Here is an 18077-nt window from a genome sequence, read left to right on the forward strand (position 1 = left end):
ATTGCATCTGGGATCAACTAGCAGCCAACACAGCTCCTATAGTAGTGATGTTGAATGATAAAGGGATGACAAGGGAACAAATTATCATCATTATGTTACTGACCTGTGTACTATCGTTTTTTTTCTTACACCCAAAGAAAAGAATATAATAGAAGAAGCATTGTTGTAAAGATTTCAACATACTTTAATAGTGTTAGAATGTGAACCACAGCTGAACTGAAATGTTTTTTCCATTCATTCTTGAGTCCAGACAAAATAGCATCAGCCTTGTGTTCTCCATTGCTAATTGCCATCCCACTTCTGTTAAGCCGACCAACTTCCTTCCAAGATAATGGATGACAAAAGTATTTTCTGCATGACTTGCTAACTGCCATAATCATATTGAAAGGATGTGTGTGGACCTCAAGACCCTCAGCTCACACTTTTTTGAATAGAGGCCATATTTAATATGCTTTCCTGCAATGATGAATTGAGGAATGTGCAGCAAATCCTGGGAACACAGTGTTGTGGCCAGCCAGGGGCCAGCAGAGCTGGCAGCAGATTTGGACAGTGAGAAGGTTGGGAAGGAACATGGGCCAGTCCTGGAGTCTGGGGAAGGCTCTGATGAGGGCTCTGTGTCAGAGGCAGAGAGGGGGCCAAAGCCATATGCCAGTGATCAGCTGCCTTCAGAGTCAGACATCATTGAGGCAGACGAACAGCTGGAGCCTGTTCCCAGTGTGCACATGAGCATAGTTGCCAGACGAAGGGAACAGCTAAGGACCAAGGGTCGACTTGGGAGCAAAGCCACAGGTGGATGGTGAATGGCCCCTCCCATAGGGAATAAAAGAAGAGCAAAAGAGGAGGGGTGTTTGCAGGAGAGAATTAGTTCATTCCTGCATTCTTGCCAAGTATTGTGGCGTTTGAAAGATATCAGCCTGGCCACTCTCCAAGCCTGATAAAGGTCGGTAATTGTGAACTATCTTGAAAGATTGGGAGAGGGAAGACTTTGCTGGAGAGGAATTCACTGTAAAAGGGGTTTATCGGGACGAGGAGTTGGCTTTGTGCTGCTGGGGAAGCTAGGTCAGAACACAGAGTAGAGAAAGAGGGACATGGCAAAAGAGACACAGGAGGGGAGAAAACTCCAGAAGGAGAGTTTTCTTACACCAGGTGTGACCAAGTTCTGCAGAAATGACTTTGGCAGGCTTTCAAGATTTTGTATGATGCCCTCCTAGAAATAAAAACCTTTCCAGAAACCCAAGGGGGTTCTTATTTCTTGAGTCAATCTGCCTGGAAGGGGTTGATACCTGATGTGCTTCAAAAATGGGGCTTTCTGACTTGCACAAGAGCCTGGTGTGTGGTTTTGCTACCATTCATTCTCTTCATGTGTTTCTGACACTTCCTGTACTTTGTGATGCAGATCTTGGGCATGTTGTGGATTTTTCTTTTCTTTATATCTAATAAGCAGTCCTCTGAAGCCCTAGTTACCCATTCGGACCCTTCAACCAGTGTTCCAAGGTGGAAGACAAACAATGAGTGGTCAGAGAGGACCAGTCACTCCTCCTCCCATTTCCAAGGCTGGACTGATGAAATAGGAGACTATTTTTGTTTCACTGAGTATACTGCATTTATTTATTTATTTATTTATTTATTTATTTACTTACTTACTTACTTACTTACTTAACATATATCCTGCTTTTATTATTTTTACAAATAACTCAAGGCGGTGAACATGGCTAACACACCTCTTTCTATTTTTCCCAATAACAACAACCATGTGAGTTGGACTGAGAAAGTCCAACCCGTCTGTCTTTCATGGCTAAGGTGGGACTAGAATTCTCGGTCTCCCATATTCTAGCCTGGTGCCTTAACCACTATACCAATCTGGCTCTCACATGAGTGAAATTGACATGGATTTGGCCAATTTTCCCTAGTATCCCAACTATGAAATGGTGGTGTTTCCTTACCCTGCACAACAGTATTAGGTGATATACCACCCAGATAAGTGTTGAGTATGATGGAAGAATCAATGGGGGTGGGGGAGCTCATACTAAAGATCTCTCAATGGAGACCTCATGTCAACAAAACCCATCCTTGGAATGGAAAGTTATTGGCACTTGTATGCCTAGCATAGGTGGGAGGGATTTAGAAACATGATTTCACCAATTAGAAGACTTCGTTACCAAAAACCCTATAGTCCCAAAGGTCCTTTTTCAGGAGGCCACTGGATTTTCTTATTTTTTCTTGGAAGATGTTTTGTTTCTCATCCAAGAAGCTTCTTCAGCTCTGACGGGATGGTGGAAAATGAAAGGATTTATATTCCTTGCAGACAGCTGGTTATTTCCATCTTTTTAGAGAGTCTAATTTAGAGAGAGAAAATTGTATCATGGTAGACAAAAGAAGTTACTGGGGACATGTTTGGCTAGGTGCAACCTGGAAAAGTCCGTATAGAGCATTGAAAATAAAACAGGATTTCCAACTTTTCATCCCTACTTTGCCACAATCAGACAAGGAGAGTCCTGTCTCTTTCAGAAATGAATGATAGTCCCCTATTGATATATTCAAAGACTTGCTTTACTTTTAAGTAACAGTTTTAATCTCTCTCTCCCCACCTCTCTCTCCCCTCTCTCTCCCCATCTCCCTCTCCCCCTTTTTCCCCCTCCCTCTCCCCTCTTCCCCTCTCTCCCCCCTCCCTCTCCCCTTCCCCCCGTCCCTCTCTCCTTCCCTTCCCCTATTCACCTCCCACCCTCCCCCACCCCCTCTCCCTCTCTCCCCTTCTCTCCCCCTCTCCCTCTTTCCTCCCTCTCTTCCCTTCTCCCTCTCTCTCTCCCCCCTCTCTTCCCTGCCTATCCCTCTCTCCCCCTCCCCTTCCTTCTCTCTCTCCCTCTCAATTTCTGCCATGTTGTTGAAAATGGTGAGTTCCTTAATAAAAATTTAAAGACATTTATAAAAGGCACAAAATCGTCAGATCTGGAGAGATTGACAGATGGTGTTTTGGACACAGATTATCAAGGGGCAGAAAAATAGCATGTTAAGAGTCCCTTCTATTTGCCACTAGCTGAAAGAGGCGGGGGAAACTCTGAGTGATCTGAGAAACAGATTTATGTAACCTGCACCCTAAACCACAAGTCACATGGGTTTCCCATATGCTTTTTTTTTGTATACTTTGGTCTAGAGTAGTTATGCTATTAGCTGGCTTCCTCACTCATGCAATAGTTGCTGAACATGCAACAGTGCTGAATGAGCTCAGCTTGAATGCAAGATGTCCTTGAAGAGGCTGATTCAACAGAGAGGCAATGCCAACTGTGGGGGCTACTGTCTCAGCTCAAATTACAGCCCATCTTTGAAGGCAATTGATAGTCCACCTTTGGACAACCAGAGAAGCCAAATGTTCTCAGACCCAATTGGGAGATTGTCCAAGGACTGCAAACAGGTACTGCTCACTTTGGAACTTTGCAGGATTTGGTTTGTGCTGCCTATAAAAGACATATTGTATTTCTTTCCTTCTTGGCTAACCAGAAATAGATTTGCCAGAAGATTTACTGGGAACTCAAAAGATTCAAGCCTAAACTAGTTTAAGAAAAAGTTTTGTACCAGGAACATTGCTTGAATTACAGAAATTTAGTAGGGATTTAGCTGGTGATTATTTTTTTGTCTTCTCCTTTCTTTCATATTGCTCTCTGGTTTATATATAGAAAAATGGTTTAATATCCTATATACGTATGTATTTATGAACATTCCCTTCTTCCTCCCTCCTTCTTCTGGGATATTGTTTATTTTACATGGCCAAATAATTCATAGCAATTTCAGCATTACCAAAGTTGCTGGAGCGCATGGTGCCCTTTGCTCTTCTCTGTCAGACAGAAAAAAATGTTTGGGGCAATCTCTAGGTAGTGGAGTGGTGTTGATAAAGGGATTGTAATCCCAACTGATTTGAGTGTAAGCCGAAGGCAGAGGCCAGATGTAACTTGTTCCCACAACAGCAGCCTCCTTGGTCAGCTTGATTAAAGTCAGTTCTGGGAATTGCAGCTGTGATGCAATGAAAGGGTGCCAGCAGGTCCATCTTAATAGCATTATGGGCCCCCGGGCAAAGCAGTGTACGGGGGCCCCTACGATAACTACCCACGGGAATAAAAATGTAAACAATTGATAAAATTAAACATATATTTACATGTCATTGTTAATTTTAAAAATTCAGTAAAATGTAATAAATACGTTGCTGTATTTATCTGATATAAGGTGCATTGAAGGGTTAACATACACAGATTAGTATGGGGCCCCTATGCTCGTGGGGCCCCCAGGCAAGTGCCCATCAGGCCCATGTGTTAAGACAGCCCTGGGTGCCAAGATAGAGAAGGTGCTTTAAAACAGCCAGTCAACTTAAGGTCAGGCCATAGTCCAAGCCACCTTTGACACAAAATCCTGTTGCTTTTTCTTAATTCTCTACTTGAGCCAAATGGGGAGTTTGCAGCATTGAAGAATATGTTGAGGAGGTCAGATGATGGTAGTTAAAATAGCTCTTACTGTCTATTTTAAAGAGATGAGTTTTGGTCTCACAGATGTAATCATTAATTTCAGACCATACAGTGGTGATGTTTAATTTTTAGATTACGTGAATAAATGTTTGCCTGATTATATACTTGACATTCAACTTTTCAGTTTATAAAAAGGTTTGTATGGGAGGAAAAAAGAAAGTGACAATGAAAAATAACAAGCTAACATCCTCCCTTTTTCCAGAACATGCATTATTTTATTTCTGTATTGGAACTAGCATCAAACATGCATTCTCTTATTTCCATATTACAATTGCCACACATCTCCTCTATGTTTTATTTAATGCTTTAATTTGGGAAAACCTACTTTTATCACATGTGTGTACCTGATAGGCAGAGGACAGGGATATTGTCTGAAGGAGATAGCCCTGAATGACAGGTGTATGATGACTATCAGTTTACTTAGACTTATGAATGATAGCTTTGGGTTGGTTAGAGGAGAAGCAAGGATTGATTACTGAGTTCATATATAGAAAATCTCAGAAATCTCAATTTAAAACAAAACAAAAAAAAATCAGAAGAAAGCAATAGAAAACCACATCTGTATCATTGTCAGGAAAACTACAGCAACGTGTAAATCAGCCATCGAGAATGTGTTTCAATATTATGTTCAAAAGTCAGTCGATATTATTGTTTGACTACATTTACAACTCAAGGCAACCACATTAAGTGCTTTTAACTATTTTATATTTTCCCTAGTTTATATGCCATCCAGAGACCACTGGAGGTGGCTGGCTAATACATACATACATGCATACATACAAACAAATAAATGGACCCAACTCATACAGTGTTCTGCCTCATTGGGCCTTCTACTTTTCCAGTGAAAAAGGGCTACAGCATTTTCTTGAGTTATGAACATCATGTGCATGACTAAAGATGCTTGAGCCAAGTCCTCCTATAGTTTTTTAAGTAGTAAATTCGAGCCAAAAATTCTGAACAACTAGAATGGACCCTAGTAATAGAATCAAAATCTGCAAAAAATAGTGTCCTGCTATGGTGGTGGTGGTTGTTGCTGCTGCTGTTCTTTTCTGTTGTTCTTTTGCATAGTTCCTTGATATTCTTGAATGAGGAACCTATGTTGATATGGCATTTTGTTCAGGAAGATGGCAGAGACTGCCCTGTAAAAGTTTGGGAAGAATAAATAAACTGGAATTTGCATAGAGTAACAAAAGACTGCATACAAATTCAAACAGAATCAGAAAGGCACATACATATAGCAATAGCATGCAGACTTATATACCATTTCATAGTGCTTTACAGCCCTGTTTAAGCAGTTTACAGAGTCATCTTATTTTACCGACCTTGGAAGGATGGAAGGCTGAGCCAACCTTGAGCCTGGTGAGATTCAATCTGCTAAACTCCTGGCAGCCAGTGATCAGCAGAAGTAGCCTGAAGTACTGCACTCTAACCACTGCGCCACCGTGGTTCTAATATATATTTGAACAATTAACAAGTTAGCATGTGGTATATGAAAGTTGTTAGTAACAAATTTATGGAAAAACGAAGGAAGATTTCCCTCACCCATTCTAAATTACTAAGATAAGATCTTCATAGATCTGATGAGAGCTTTAGATGACTTTATGAAGAAGAAGCTGTCCATGATAACTGAATGAGATGTCCACATTGCGATGAAAGGTCTCTCTTGTTCAGGGAGGCTTTTTGACAACCAATTTAGCTGCTAGATATGACTATCAGATGAGTATTCTACTAGCAGTTAAAGATGAAAGACAGCAATTATGGTTATGGTCTATATGTGGCGCAGTGGTTAGGGTGCAGTACTGCAGGCCACTTCAGCTGACTGTTATCTGCAGTTCAGCGGTTCTAATCTCATCAGCTCAAGGTTGACTCAGCCTTCCATCCTTCCGAGGTGGGTGAAATGAGGACCCAGACTGTGGGGGCAATATGCTGACTCTGTAAACCGCTTAGAGAGGGCTGAAAGCCCTATGAAGCGGTATATAAGTCTAACTGCTATTGCTATTGCTATTGCTATTCTACTCTGAAAAAGATGGTTATAAACAAAATTAGGGTCAATTAGAGCAAGATTTCTAATTTAGTTATATTGGTCAGCTTCGCCTGATAAAGTATTTGGAAAGCAGTTGTCTTGTTTATTTCATTATTAAGGATTCTTATCAGTCCACATGAAATGTTTTCATCATGCTACTGGTTTTATTTGATAGAAAAAACACTTCTTTCTGTAATGGAACTAATTTCCTGCTCTCCATTTCTATTTCCAGCTTGCTTTAAATAGAACAAGCTCCATAAGCAAATCTTCTGGCCCGCTCAGGTAATAAAGATATTACTTTGCTCCTATCTTTTATTATTTGTTTACTATCTACCTGCCTGTAAAGCAACAAATGTGTAGGAAGATAGAGGAACATAATGAATGATGAAGATGCAAGCATGAGATTACTGCAGTAAAATATGTGGGTTGTACAGAGGTGAAAAGATTAAATGATTCATAAGGGCAACCTCTCTATGAAGCCGGTTAAGAATACAATTATTATGCCACATTGTGGCAAAATGGCATTAAGAGATTAAGTAGGTATGTATATTAGATTTTTTTTAAAGCCCTTAGAAGACATTGCATGCGAGTTCATATTTTAGGTTCTGTTAGGTTTACAATTTGATTTATTCCACCAAATCGGGAAGCCGAGTGTATAACCTGAAAGGATTGATGCAGAAAACAAATATGCCGAATAGACATATTTTAACTCTGTGCCCGTTGTCCAAAAAAGTATGCCAGGGAGATAAACATGAACATAAATTGCAAGCTGGAGCAGATGTGAGATAATGGCAACATTGTTACCCACTTTGCTCCACTTTGATTTCTCAGCTGTGCCCTTTGTTAATTTTTTCACATCGTAAACCTATGGCTATATACCCTCCTTAGAGTGATAATCGCCATCTGCCTTTTCTGTCCCCTATCATGACTGAAGCCCATTTTGAACTCAAGTTTTTGAAGAATCAAAAACTCTGAGGTCTACTTCATTACCTTTTTTGAGTTCAAACCTGGAGGTCCTTGCCTTGCCTTGCATTTTATCTAATTTGTGTCCATGGTTTATTTCACATATTTCCCATTTTCTCCAACATGGTCTTCTCCCAGATATTTTGAGATTTTGTGCTACTTGAAAACTGCTGGAGGGCACCAAGCTGGAGACCTATTTGATTTCCCCAATGTAGGAGTTTGCCGTATTACTTTTGTTTTCAGTAAAGTTGAAGATTATCTCATAAGAAAAGCCCATTCAAAAGTTATTATTTTTGTTCACTATATCTTCCAATCACTTACTGGTAGCAACAATGGTAGATGGCATAGCTCAACAACTTCTTCCTCTTTTATTTTTTATGCAGAAAGACATTTAAAATCTTCAAGGAAGACAATGAAACATTTGGATTTGAAATCCAGGTGAGGCTTTAACTTTGTGAATAGGCATTTACGTGGCTAATATGTAGGGATGGCAAATAGTAATTCCAGAAGACTGATTTCAGCAAAGGCATTCTTTGATACTCGTAGAGATGTTCCTCACTTATTGATGTTCACCTTGGCTCATTCCACACAATCGCAGGACCTGAATGTTTCCTCTTAAAGTTTGTACAGTGCTCTGCGTCAAGCATTCTGGGCCATTGTGGACAATTGAAACAATAGCATCTGACTATCTTTGGATCACTGCTTCTATTGACTTCCATCCTGAATGTGGCACAAATGACAAGGAAAATCCATTGGAGTCATTTTGCTTAAGGAACTTACATTTACATGCCGTTGCTGGGACTTGATGGAAGAGACTTCAAAACCAGCCTCATTTATGAAGCTGGTGGAGCAATTTTAGGCCACTTGCTCTTTATCTATTGTATCTTACATTGCACATTTTTAGAGAGAAGCCATAACATTGCACAGGCATATCTATGAAATTGCAAGAGTTAACTCACCGTGAAAAGAAACTGTCCTTTTGTTGTGGCCCGTTGGCTGCTGGCTCCTCCAGTAGCTGAATCAGAGAAGGAGGAGGCGCAGGAGTCAGGGTCAGCAGCAAGGCAGCCTGAGAGCTCCCGAGTGGGAAGAGGAAATAGGAGACAGAGAGAGAGAGAGAGAGACAGACAGACAGAGAAAGAGAGCTTTGGCCATTAGTCAGCCCTCAGATGGAGAGTCAATAGCCCCCAAGTCTGGAGGTGACTGATGAAGAAGAGGAGGAACAGCTGGGACTAGTGTCCAATGTCTGGATGCGCAGAATATAGAGAAGAGGAGAGCAGTGGAAATCTGTGGTCCGATCCTCGGGACGGAAAAGCCACCGCTGCTAGTGAAGCAGGGGTGATGTGTTCTTCATAGGGCCAGCCCTACCAGGGGTTAAAATGAGTCATTTACCCGCTTTATCAGATTCCAGGAGCTACATTGTGCTTTGGAGAGTTAAATGTCGTTTGTAGTAGTTTGGAGAGCTGCCAAATGCCACCTCTGGCTGGCCTCAGAGTGGGGAAGGAATGGAGATTTTGCAGTATCTTTCCCCCTGCCATGCCCACCAAGCCTTGCCCACCAAGCCACACCATGCTTACCAAGCCACACCCACAGAATTGGTAGTTTAAAAATTTGAATTTCACCACTGGTTTGGGTCTGTCTCCTGGTCCTTGCTCCCTCCCTTTCAGGGGGTTCTGTGAAGGGCATTGGGGGAGGGGTTCAAACAAACTCAAGAGTTCAGTCACAAATTGGTGCAATGCACGTTTTTAAAAGAGGGGTTTCCACGGTATGATTGTGCTGCCCTCTTGATTTTTCAACCCTCCCCTTTTCCCTTTTCTTCCCTTTACAGCATGTTCTAAAAGCTGACATCTCACACTGGGCAACAGTGCAGAGAATCTTCCGTGGCACAATGGCCCAGCTTCCTCCTAATCATATTGGTGCAGCTTGGTAATCAGTCATATGTGATGAGAGAACAGGACAGCCCAGTTGTTGGGTGGGAAGCCTATTTTTTCCTCTGATTGTTCCTGTTATTTTTCTTTAAAGGATAAAAAGAGGAAATGTTTATTTTTGCACTTGACAAGTGAAGCTTTCCATGGGCGTAGGCAGTTTGGTAGAGTTGTAAGGCAACTCACCTTCCTGTACCATGTTGGACGCTCGCTGCCCAGAAGAAATGCACCACCAAAAAATGAAGACAAAACAAGACATCATTTTATATATTTAAATTTTAAATAAAATACACTAGCCCTGAAGATATAGGGGTCTGTAGGAGCTATCTGCTTGCCATTGTTGTTGCCCAATTTCCAACTATAATGAGTAACTTCAAAGGCTTGGATTGGACCAGTGGTGAAATTCAATTTTTTTTACTATCGGTTCTGTGGGTGTGGCTTGGTGGGCGTGGCTTGGTGGGCATGGCAGGGGAAGGATACTGCAAAATCTCCATTCCCATCCCACTCTGGGGCCAGTCAGAGATGGTATTTGCCGGTTTTCCGAACTACTCAAAACTTCCACTACCGGTTCTCCAGAACCTGTCAGAAGCTGCTGGATTTCACCCCTGGATTGGATCCTATCTATAGAGGACCCTTTCTAGCAGACTTAATTCACCTGACATGCTTATCCCTGATTGATTTGTGTGATTAAACCAGTCAACTGACCATCATTCAGGCTAAAATGTAGTCGGCTTCTCAATGAGTCATGTGAACCCAACTAACATAACAGGCTATTCTTTGAAAAGGTGGGCACTCTAATGGTAGCTAGGCATTGGGGCCAAAAGTTGCAAGATAGAGTTTCTCTTCTAATATAATTTTTTGTTTCATTTTTTGCTTTAATCCTTTAATTCTTCCATTTTAGTGCCAAAGTAATCATTTCATGGAAAGTTGCACTTATATTTGCAACGTAAAAGAAGGAAGCCCAGCTTCTCTTACCGGACTCCAACATGGTAACTAATCTTTCTGAGAATTCTCATGGTTTAAGGGATCACATTTCTGATAATGCAGAAGGGTTGATGAAGATCAAAATACATATTCTCACATATTTCATTTTGCAATTGTCACAGGTTACATCCTGGTCAGCATCAATGGCGTGAGCATTAAAGGACTAAGTCACAAAGAACAGGTGGACATGATTAAATCATCTAGGAATCTTTTAAGGTAACCAAGAAATCTTGGGCTGGTGTCTGAGCTTATTTTTGTAATATTATGTATTTGTTATTGATTGGGGTGGGCATTGCATTAGTTTTTCACATGGGTAAGGAAAGGATATGATTGCTCTCCTTAGATCGGAAATCCACTACAAACACATCTCTGTATTGTAAAGGGAGGAGAGATGGCCAAGATGACCTTCTGATGGATGAACGAAATACATCATAACAAAAAGGACGAGGATTAAATTGTAGCACTCTGCCACTCAAAGTTACAGTTTCCCCAAAAATCAGAAATAGTGGACAGTCTGACAGCTGTTCTTGTCTCTCATGGTTTTCATGAGATCCAACAACTACATGAACCACTTTTCTCATTGTGTTTCCCTTTGACTAATTGAAGATATGATTAAGTAGCATTCTTTTGCAACTATTGTCATTTCTTAACTACTGGCACTTTTACTGGCACATTACTTAACTACTGGCACTAAAAGTTAAAAGAACTAAAAGTTTAACTTTGAATAAATTATCTTCCAGTTCAATAGGGGGGACTAGCATCTATTTTTTCCATCTCTCCCTCTTCCTCTCTCCCCCTCTTTCTCTCTCCCCCTTTTTCTCCCTCTCTCTCTCCCTCTTTCCCTCCTCCCCTCTCCTCCTCCCTCTCTCCCTCCCCTCCCTCTCCTGTCTCCCTCTCCCCATCCCTCCTCTTGCTCTCACCCTCCCTCCCTCTCTCTCCCTCTTCCTCTCCTTCTACCTCTCCATACCCCTCCCCCCTCTCTCCTCTCCTCCTCTTCCTCCATCCCTCCCTCCTCCTTTCTCTCCTTAAACTACACTGGTATCATTATTAGAGTGATGAAAAAGTCACAGTTACAAAGTGAAAAACATTTGCCAACTCTAGATTTTCTTGGCTCCTTAAATGATATTTCTTTCTGCAGGCTACCTTTCTGAAATAGATTGATCTGAAACAATTCTTGCTTACATTCCTAGGGTTGTATTGCCAGTATAAAATTATATTAAGATGCTGCTGCTGCTGCTGATAGTAATTCACTTATTGGTTAGACACTGATGATGATATTGTTAATTCAATTTCTAGGTTAGATACAGTGAATGAAGCCCTGATTATGAAAAGAATGGAACTGGAAACCAAGTTGCATTGCATGAAGGTATGATTTCTGTGTAAAATGGAAAGCAAGGCCTTGTGTTGGCTTCAGCCAGATTCTAAGGAGAAGGGACCCCCTTAGGATGCTCAGTGAGGCAAAGCTGGATCCCCCAAAAGCAGCCCCACTGAATCAGGATTATTGTGAAGCTTTGTGAGCAACTCAGTGAACAGAGAAACAAACAGCCTACAAACAAATTCCATATCAAGGTTAATTCCTCCATAAATGAAAACACTTGATGTCAAAGTCAATCCCTCCACTTCTCTATTTGGTGTTTTTGCCAGGATTTGCCTCCCTGCTTTATAGCTATGGATATAAACTCAACCTATTAATAAATAAATTCACGCCTGATTATTATTATTATTATTTGCTTAGAGTGCATTATTCAGTGAAGCTACCTTAAAACTTTGCTGTCTTCTATACAATTGGACAACCTTCTTGCCAAAAAGAACCATTTGGGCTTGGAAACTTTCCTAGAGTTTGCCCTCCAATAAAGGGAGGATTCAAATGTGTTGTGGTGATTGAGATAATGTGATCAAGGCCAGGGAGATCCAGATTCAAATCCACTGCCCATTATCAAAACTCAATGAGATGATGTTGGACATATCATTCTCTCTCAATCCAATCTACTTTACAGGGTTTTTGTTGTGGAAAAAAAAATAAAGAAGAAAGTATAAGCCCTTGCCTTTTTCTCCTGGGGGTTAAAAACCAGGCTATAAATCCAATAAATAAAAGTTAAACAAGGTTGTCCACTTCTAGCCCTCAAAGTTAAAGAAAAAGTTAGGGGAACAAAAGGGCCAAAATAGATAAATTATCCATTATCAGCTGCACCATATTACTGGAAATCCAAGTCAGCTCTTTTGTAATTCCTTACATCCTACCCACTTAATGTTTTGGCTCACTAGACTAGAGGGACCAGGTATAAATTACATATAAGTCACAAAGGTTCCGGAATTGAATTGTTCCAACATTTTAAAGAAAATCCCACTCTATGGAAGTAGCGCATGGGATCTGTTCCTATCCTTGCTATCACTCTATGTGAGATGGCCAGTCCGAATGAGATGCCAGGTGCTCCTAACACCCACCTGACCTTCAGTTCCACAATGCAGATCTAAATCCCGCGATGAACTTCATCCTGGTGTATGTTTTGTTGATTTGTCTGCTGCTGTTGGCTTTCCTACTCTGAAAATTGCCACCAAATAGTCACCTTTATTAAGACCAAAGATGCAATTTAGTATTTAATCAGAACCTTTCCAATTTTTGGAGGTCAGCAATTCAAAGCCCACCACTCAAAGGGTGGCCATGAGTCTCCAAAAAATGGTGCATCTAAATAATGCTTGAAATACAATCCATACTGTGACTTTCTCAATACAGATAGTCTTCCACATATTCCACAGTGGTGGAATTCAGCCAATTCGCACCATTTCGGGAGAACCCGTTGTGAACTTTCTGAGCAGTTTGGTTGTTGGAAGAAATCATTAGGGCAGAAAACTGATTGTTAAATTATTTGAATCCTACCACTGCCTATATAACCATCCATTTAATGACCGTTCACACTTACCATGGCACTGACAAAAGTGACATGACCAGCCTTCACACATATAACCATTGCTACCTTCCCAAAGGTATGTGATCAAACTTTGGGTGTTTGGAACCTGGCATGTATTTTTGATGGTTGTAGCCTCTCAGCGTGCTGGGATTGTCACTTGCAACCATCCTAGTGATTTTCTGACAAGCAAAGTCAATGGGGGAAGCCAGGTTCGCTTAATGACTGCACAATCCACTTAACAACTTCGGTGATTTGCTTTACAACTATGGCACAAAATGTCGTAAATCGGGGCATGATTCACTTAAGATTTCTCTTAGCCACAGAAATTCTGGGCTCAGCTGTAGTTGTAATTTGGGGCCTATCTGTACATTAAGTTACTTACTGTTATGATAGAAAACTATCAGGCTCCACTAAAGTAATTTAGAACTGGACTTACAACAAAAGAAAAATACATATGCAGGTAGTCCTTGAGTTACGACCCCAATTGAGCCACACATTTATGTTGCTAAGTGAAACATTTGTTAAGTTTTGCCCCATTTTACGGCTTTTCTTGTCACAAATATTAAGTGAATCATTGCATTTCTTAAGTTAGTAATAAGGTTGTTAAGTGAATCTAGCTTCCCCATTGACTTTGCTTGTCAGAAGGTGGCAAAAGTTGATCCCATGACCCCAGGACGCTGCAACGGTCATAAATATGAACCACTCACTAAGCACCTGAATTTTAATCATCTGAACAATGGGAGGCTGCAATGGTCGTAAGTGTGAAAAACAGACATAAGTCACTTTTTTCAGGGCTGTTGTAACTTTGAAAGGTCACTAAACGAACTGTTATAAGTCAAGGACTACCTGTATTTTTGTATGCAGTCTTGAGATATCAGATTTGTCACGATGAACAATAACTGAAGCATGGAGTTGCTGACTGATAAAAGACACGTTAGTTTCCAAATGACAAAGTGCTGTTTTCCCTTTGACAGAAAACTTTGCAAGATAAGTTGGCCGAGATCCAGGCCCTGTGCTTACGAGAAAAGGAACTTGCTCGCGGTAAGTCTGAATGTCCTGTTGCAGAAGTGAGAAACGGTCACACCCAATTTCTGTACGGATGTATGCAAACTCAGTTCATGGTTACGAAGTTGCCGAGTTTCAGTTTTGTTTGCGTAGTTTGAAGGAAGTTCTGAAGAGGAGTAAGAGCCATAAGCTGCTTTTATGAAAAGTACATTTGCGATAGTCTATGTTGTAGGCAGTAAACAGTAACAGAGTTGGAAGAGACCTTGGAGGTCATCTGGTCCAACCCCCTGCTCACGCAGGAGATCTGTACTAGGGATTCAAACTGCTGAACTGCCAACCTTTCTGATAGTCTTAGCCACTTAGCCACTTAGCCTAGTCATGGATGTGCCACATCGAGGAAGTTGTAAAATTAGATATTAAAGTACTATTTTTTTAACGGCATTCTGATGGTTATTGATGGTTATCAATTGCTTAGTTTTATTACAGATCATTGTCAGTTCCCCAATAAACTTTTATGCAGGCTCACATATAGCTACAGCACATACATTAAGTAAACTGGCACTAATTTTTTTGTCTGACTCATATCATCTTTTCTGGCTGATTTGAAACATAAAAAAAAAATCAATATTTTTCATATCAAGGTGCATGCAGTGTTCTTGAAACTTCAAAACTAATTTTGGTTTGTCTTTGTTAATTTTTTTTTCCTTTTGGACTCTGCCGAGTTCTGATTGACACTTAAAACTTTCAAAGGGTGTGTGATTTTTTTTATTTCTTTATTTGTCTGTTTATTAAATGCATATGCTGCCTCTATAAGATGACTCTGGACTTTATTTGTTTAGCTTGCTCAAGCTCATGGAAGGGGGATAGTGGCAGAAAAAAAGTTGTAATCTGGACTTTCTAAGGATCTTAGGATCCAGAGTCTGAAAATAATTCAAACTACAGTTTTCCATTGACTTTGCTGGCTCTGTATCATAGCAATTTATTGTCTTGAGTCAACCAAGCATTGTTTAAGCCAATGTTTCACAACTTTGGGCACTTGAAGATGTGTGAACTTCAACTCCCAGAATTACCCAGTCAGCATCCACACATCTTCAAGTGGTCAAGGTTGAGAAACACTGATTTAGGCCAAAATGACACCAATGAGAACAGGACTTATTGCTTCAACAAGGCCCTTTTGAAGCAATAAGGCCTGTTCTCATTGGTGTCATTTTGGAGTGATACTAGGAAAACTTTACCAGTGATTACCAAGGAAACAGCCTTAAAGGTCGCTAGAGATTGTAACTCAGTAATATGAGGAGGCGTTCAGGTCACCCTCATGTCTGTTCAACTCTCACACTCATACAGAATAAGTCTGGAAACTAACCTTTTGCTCCACATGTAAAGGCTTCCAGTGTCTTCACAGTAATCAAATGGCACTTTTGGTATTCTTCTGGTACAAACAAACATTTCTGAGAATATAATGCTTGTTTTCTTTCCTTTGCTCTTTAGGAGAAGTCTGCTCACTACCAGATTCTGCAGGATTAGAAGGACCTAATATCTTTGGTGATCATGCTGGATTAGAATCCTCATTGGGCAGTAAGCCCCGATTTTCCAGTGAAAGCAGCTGCTTAAGCCGCCTTAGCTCAATGACTGTGGATAGTGAGGACAGTTTTTACCAATCCAGTGTTTTCGAAGACCCCGCTAAAGAGACTTTTAGCCGACAGTCAAGCACAGAAGATGACTGCTTTCTTCCCATTGGCAGTAATCAAGTGAAGAAGACATCACTGAGAAGGCATCGGAGTATCAGTGTGTCTAGCAATGTCTGCAGATCTCCTTCAAAGAATGGAGATAACTTCTCAAAGAGCTTTGGGACTCTCCCACGGAAAAGCAGAAAGGGAAGTCTTCAAAGGAAGCTGTTGACTTTCATTCCTGGTCTTCACCGAGCTGTGGAAGAGGATGAAACTCGCATCGGACAACAAGTTTAGAAGGACATGGAAATCTTGGACTGCAATTTGCATTTTTGAAATCAGATCGGGCCTGCATTTCATATTCTCAATCAGTAAATGAATGGAAGTAAAATAAATAGCTGGGATCGATAGCTTTGGTTTTTTTTTTTTCCTGATATAGTTTCAAAACAATTGGATTGATAACTTACATTGGGGTGTTATTTGTGGATTTTTGGCGGGAAGCAGGAAAGATGGTGACCAGAGTCGTTGCCTAGTAACACTACAAGATAGGCCTGAAACCATGAGAAGGCAGCAATTTGTAGTAGCTAAGACTTCACATAATCTATAAGTGTTCAATTGCTAGCAAGACAAGTTAAATGCATTTTTTAAATTTTATATATATATATATATATATATATATATATATATATAGTTTTGGTTACCCAACATCTGACTCGCACCTTGTAAATCTGGGTGATGACTAAGCCAACATGATTCCCCTAGTTTATGTCACTCTAATGTTTGAGGTACATAAGTGAAGCATTAGAGGTCTTTGCCCAAGAACCCATACTGGCAAAATGCAGAGAGTCCTTGACCTACCACCACAATTGAGTCCAAAATTTCTGTTGTTAAGTGAAACATTTTTAGGCGATTTTTGCCCCATTTTACAACCTTTCTTGCCACAGTCATTCAGTGAATAACTGACGTTGATAAGTTAGTAACCTGGTTGTAAAGTGTATCTGGCTTCCCCATTGACTTTGCTTGTCAAAGGTTTGCAAAAGCTGACCACATAGCCTTAGTACGCAGCAATGGTCATAATTATGAATCAGTTGCCAAGCATCTGAATTTTGATCACATGATCATGGAGATGCTTCTAAGGTCGTAACTGAAAAAGGGTCATAAGTCACTTTTTTCAGTGGCGTTGTAACTTTGAACGGTCACTAAATGAACTGTTGTACAGGACTACCTGTTGTACAGGACTACCTGTAGGTACCAGTTGGGATTTGAACCCAGTCTCCCAGAAAGTGGCTTTCTAACCACTGTCTAGTCATGTGACAGCAACTTTAGGAAAAAGGATTATGAGAAGCTGGAGAAATGCCAGGGCCTGTAGGAGGAGCTAGAGAGGATGTGGAAAGTAGAGGCCAAATTGATCCAAGTAGTGATATGAGCACTGGGGGCTTTGACTCCTAAGTAGGGAGAGAGGTTCAACAACAGCCTCAGAACTCCCTGTCCAGAAGAGGGCAGTGCTAAGAATAGCCAAGATCTCTCAAATTCCCAGGCCCCCGACAGACCCAAGACTGAGGAAGACACAATCTACTCATACGGGTGAGAAGGATTTTTTTTAAAAAAATATATTGTAATCAACAGATATATTTGAAATTATGATCACATGGAAGAAGCTGTATGTGAACCAGAAATCTGTGTGAGTATGTTCAGAGAAATGCAATGATTTTTTTATGATTGGAACATTGTGGAAGAACATAAAACACTCAATGAAGCCAATTACAATCAGGGTGAGAATTAAAACAGGCTACTATACTCTACCTATAGTCCACACCAGGGGTGGGTTCCTGCCCGTTCTAACCTCTTCTATAGAAGAGGTTCCACAAATCTACAGTACCGTTTAGAACCGGTTCCAGCTCCCTCCCCCCACCCGTCCGCACATCATCAAGATGAAGAGTGAGAGGAGGTATTCTGGGAGTTGAAGACCACAAGTCTTAAAGCTGTCAAGTTTGAACACCCCTGGAGTATTTTTTCAAAGTGTTAGGGGTGCCAGGGTCTTGTAACTTGACAACTTTAAGACTTGTGTTCTTCAAATGCCAGAGTTTCTGAGC

General features: G+C 40.8%; 1 protein-coding gene across 1 annotated transcript; it reads left to right on the forward strand.

The window, feature by feature from the left end:
• Positions 1 to 3132: 3132 nt before the first annotated feature.
• CYTIP (cytohesin 1 interacting protein) lies at positions 3133 to 16394 on the forward strand. Its single transcript, XM_032213255.1, has 8 exons — positions 3133 to 3409; positions 6767 to 6816; positions 7881 to 7935; positions 10321 to 10408; positions 10526 to 10619; positions 11700 to 11769; positions 14287 to 14353; positions 15806 to 16394. Exons 1-8 carry the CDS (start codon positions 3239 to 3241, stop codon positions 16279 to 16281), a joined length of 1071 nt encoding a protein of 356 aa, XP_032069146.1. The 5' UTR covers positions 3133 to 3238; the 3' UTR covers positions 16282 to 16394.
• Positions 16395 to 18077: the final 1683 nt, after the last annotated feature.

Source organism: Thamnophis elegans, chromosome 1 (genome assembly GCF_009769535.1).
Source record: "Thamnophis elegans isolate rThaEle1 chromosome 1, rThaEle1.pri, whole genome shotgun sequence".
Lineage (NCBI taxonomy): Eukaryota > Metazoa > Chordata > Lepidosauria > Squamata > Colubridae > Thamnophis > Thamnophis elegans.

Bases quoted from the DNA above. Each gene is read 5' to 3' on its own strand.
- CYTIP (XM_032213255.1), top strand. From the start codon at position 3,239: ATGTCCTTGAAGAGGCTGATTCAACAGAGAGGCAATGCCAACTGTGGG. The intron at 3,410-6,766 runs GTACTGCTCACT...TTCTATTTCCAG, and splicing joins TGTCCAAGGACTGCAAACAG to CTTGCTTTAAATAGAACAAG. The intron at 10,620-11,699 runs GTAACCAAGAAA...TTCAATTTCTAG, and splicing joins TCATCTAGGAATCTTTTAAG to GTTAGATACAGTGAATGAAG.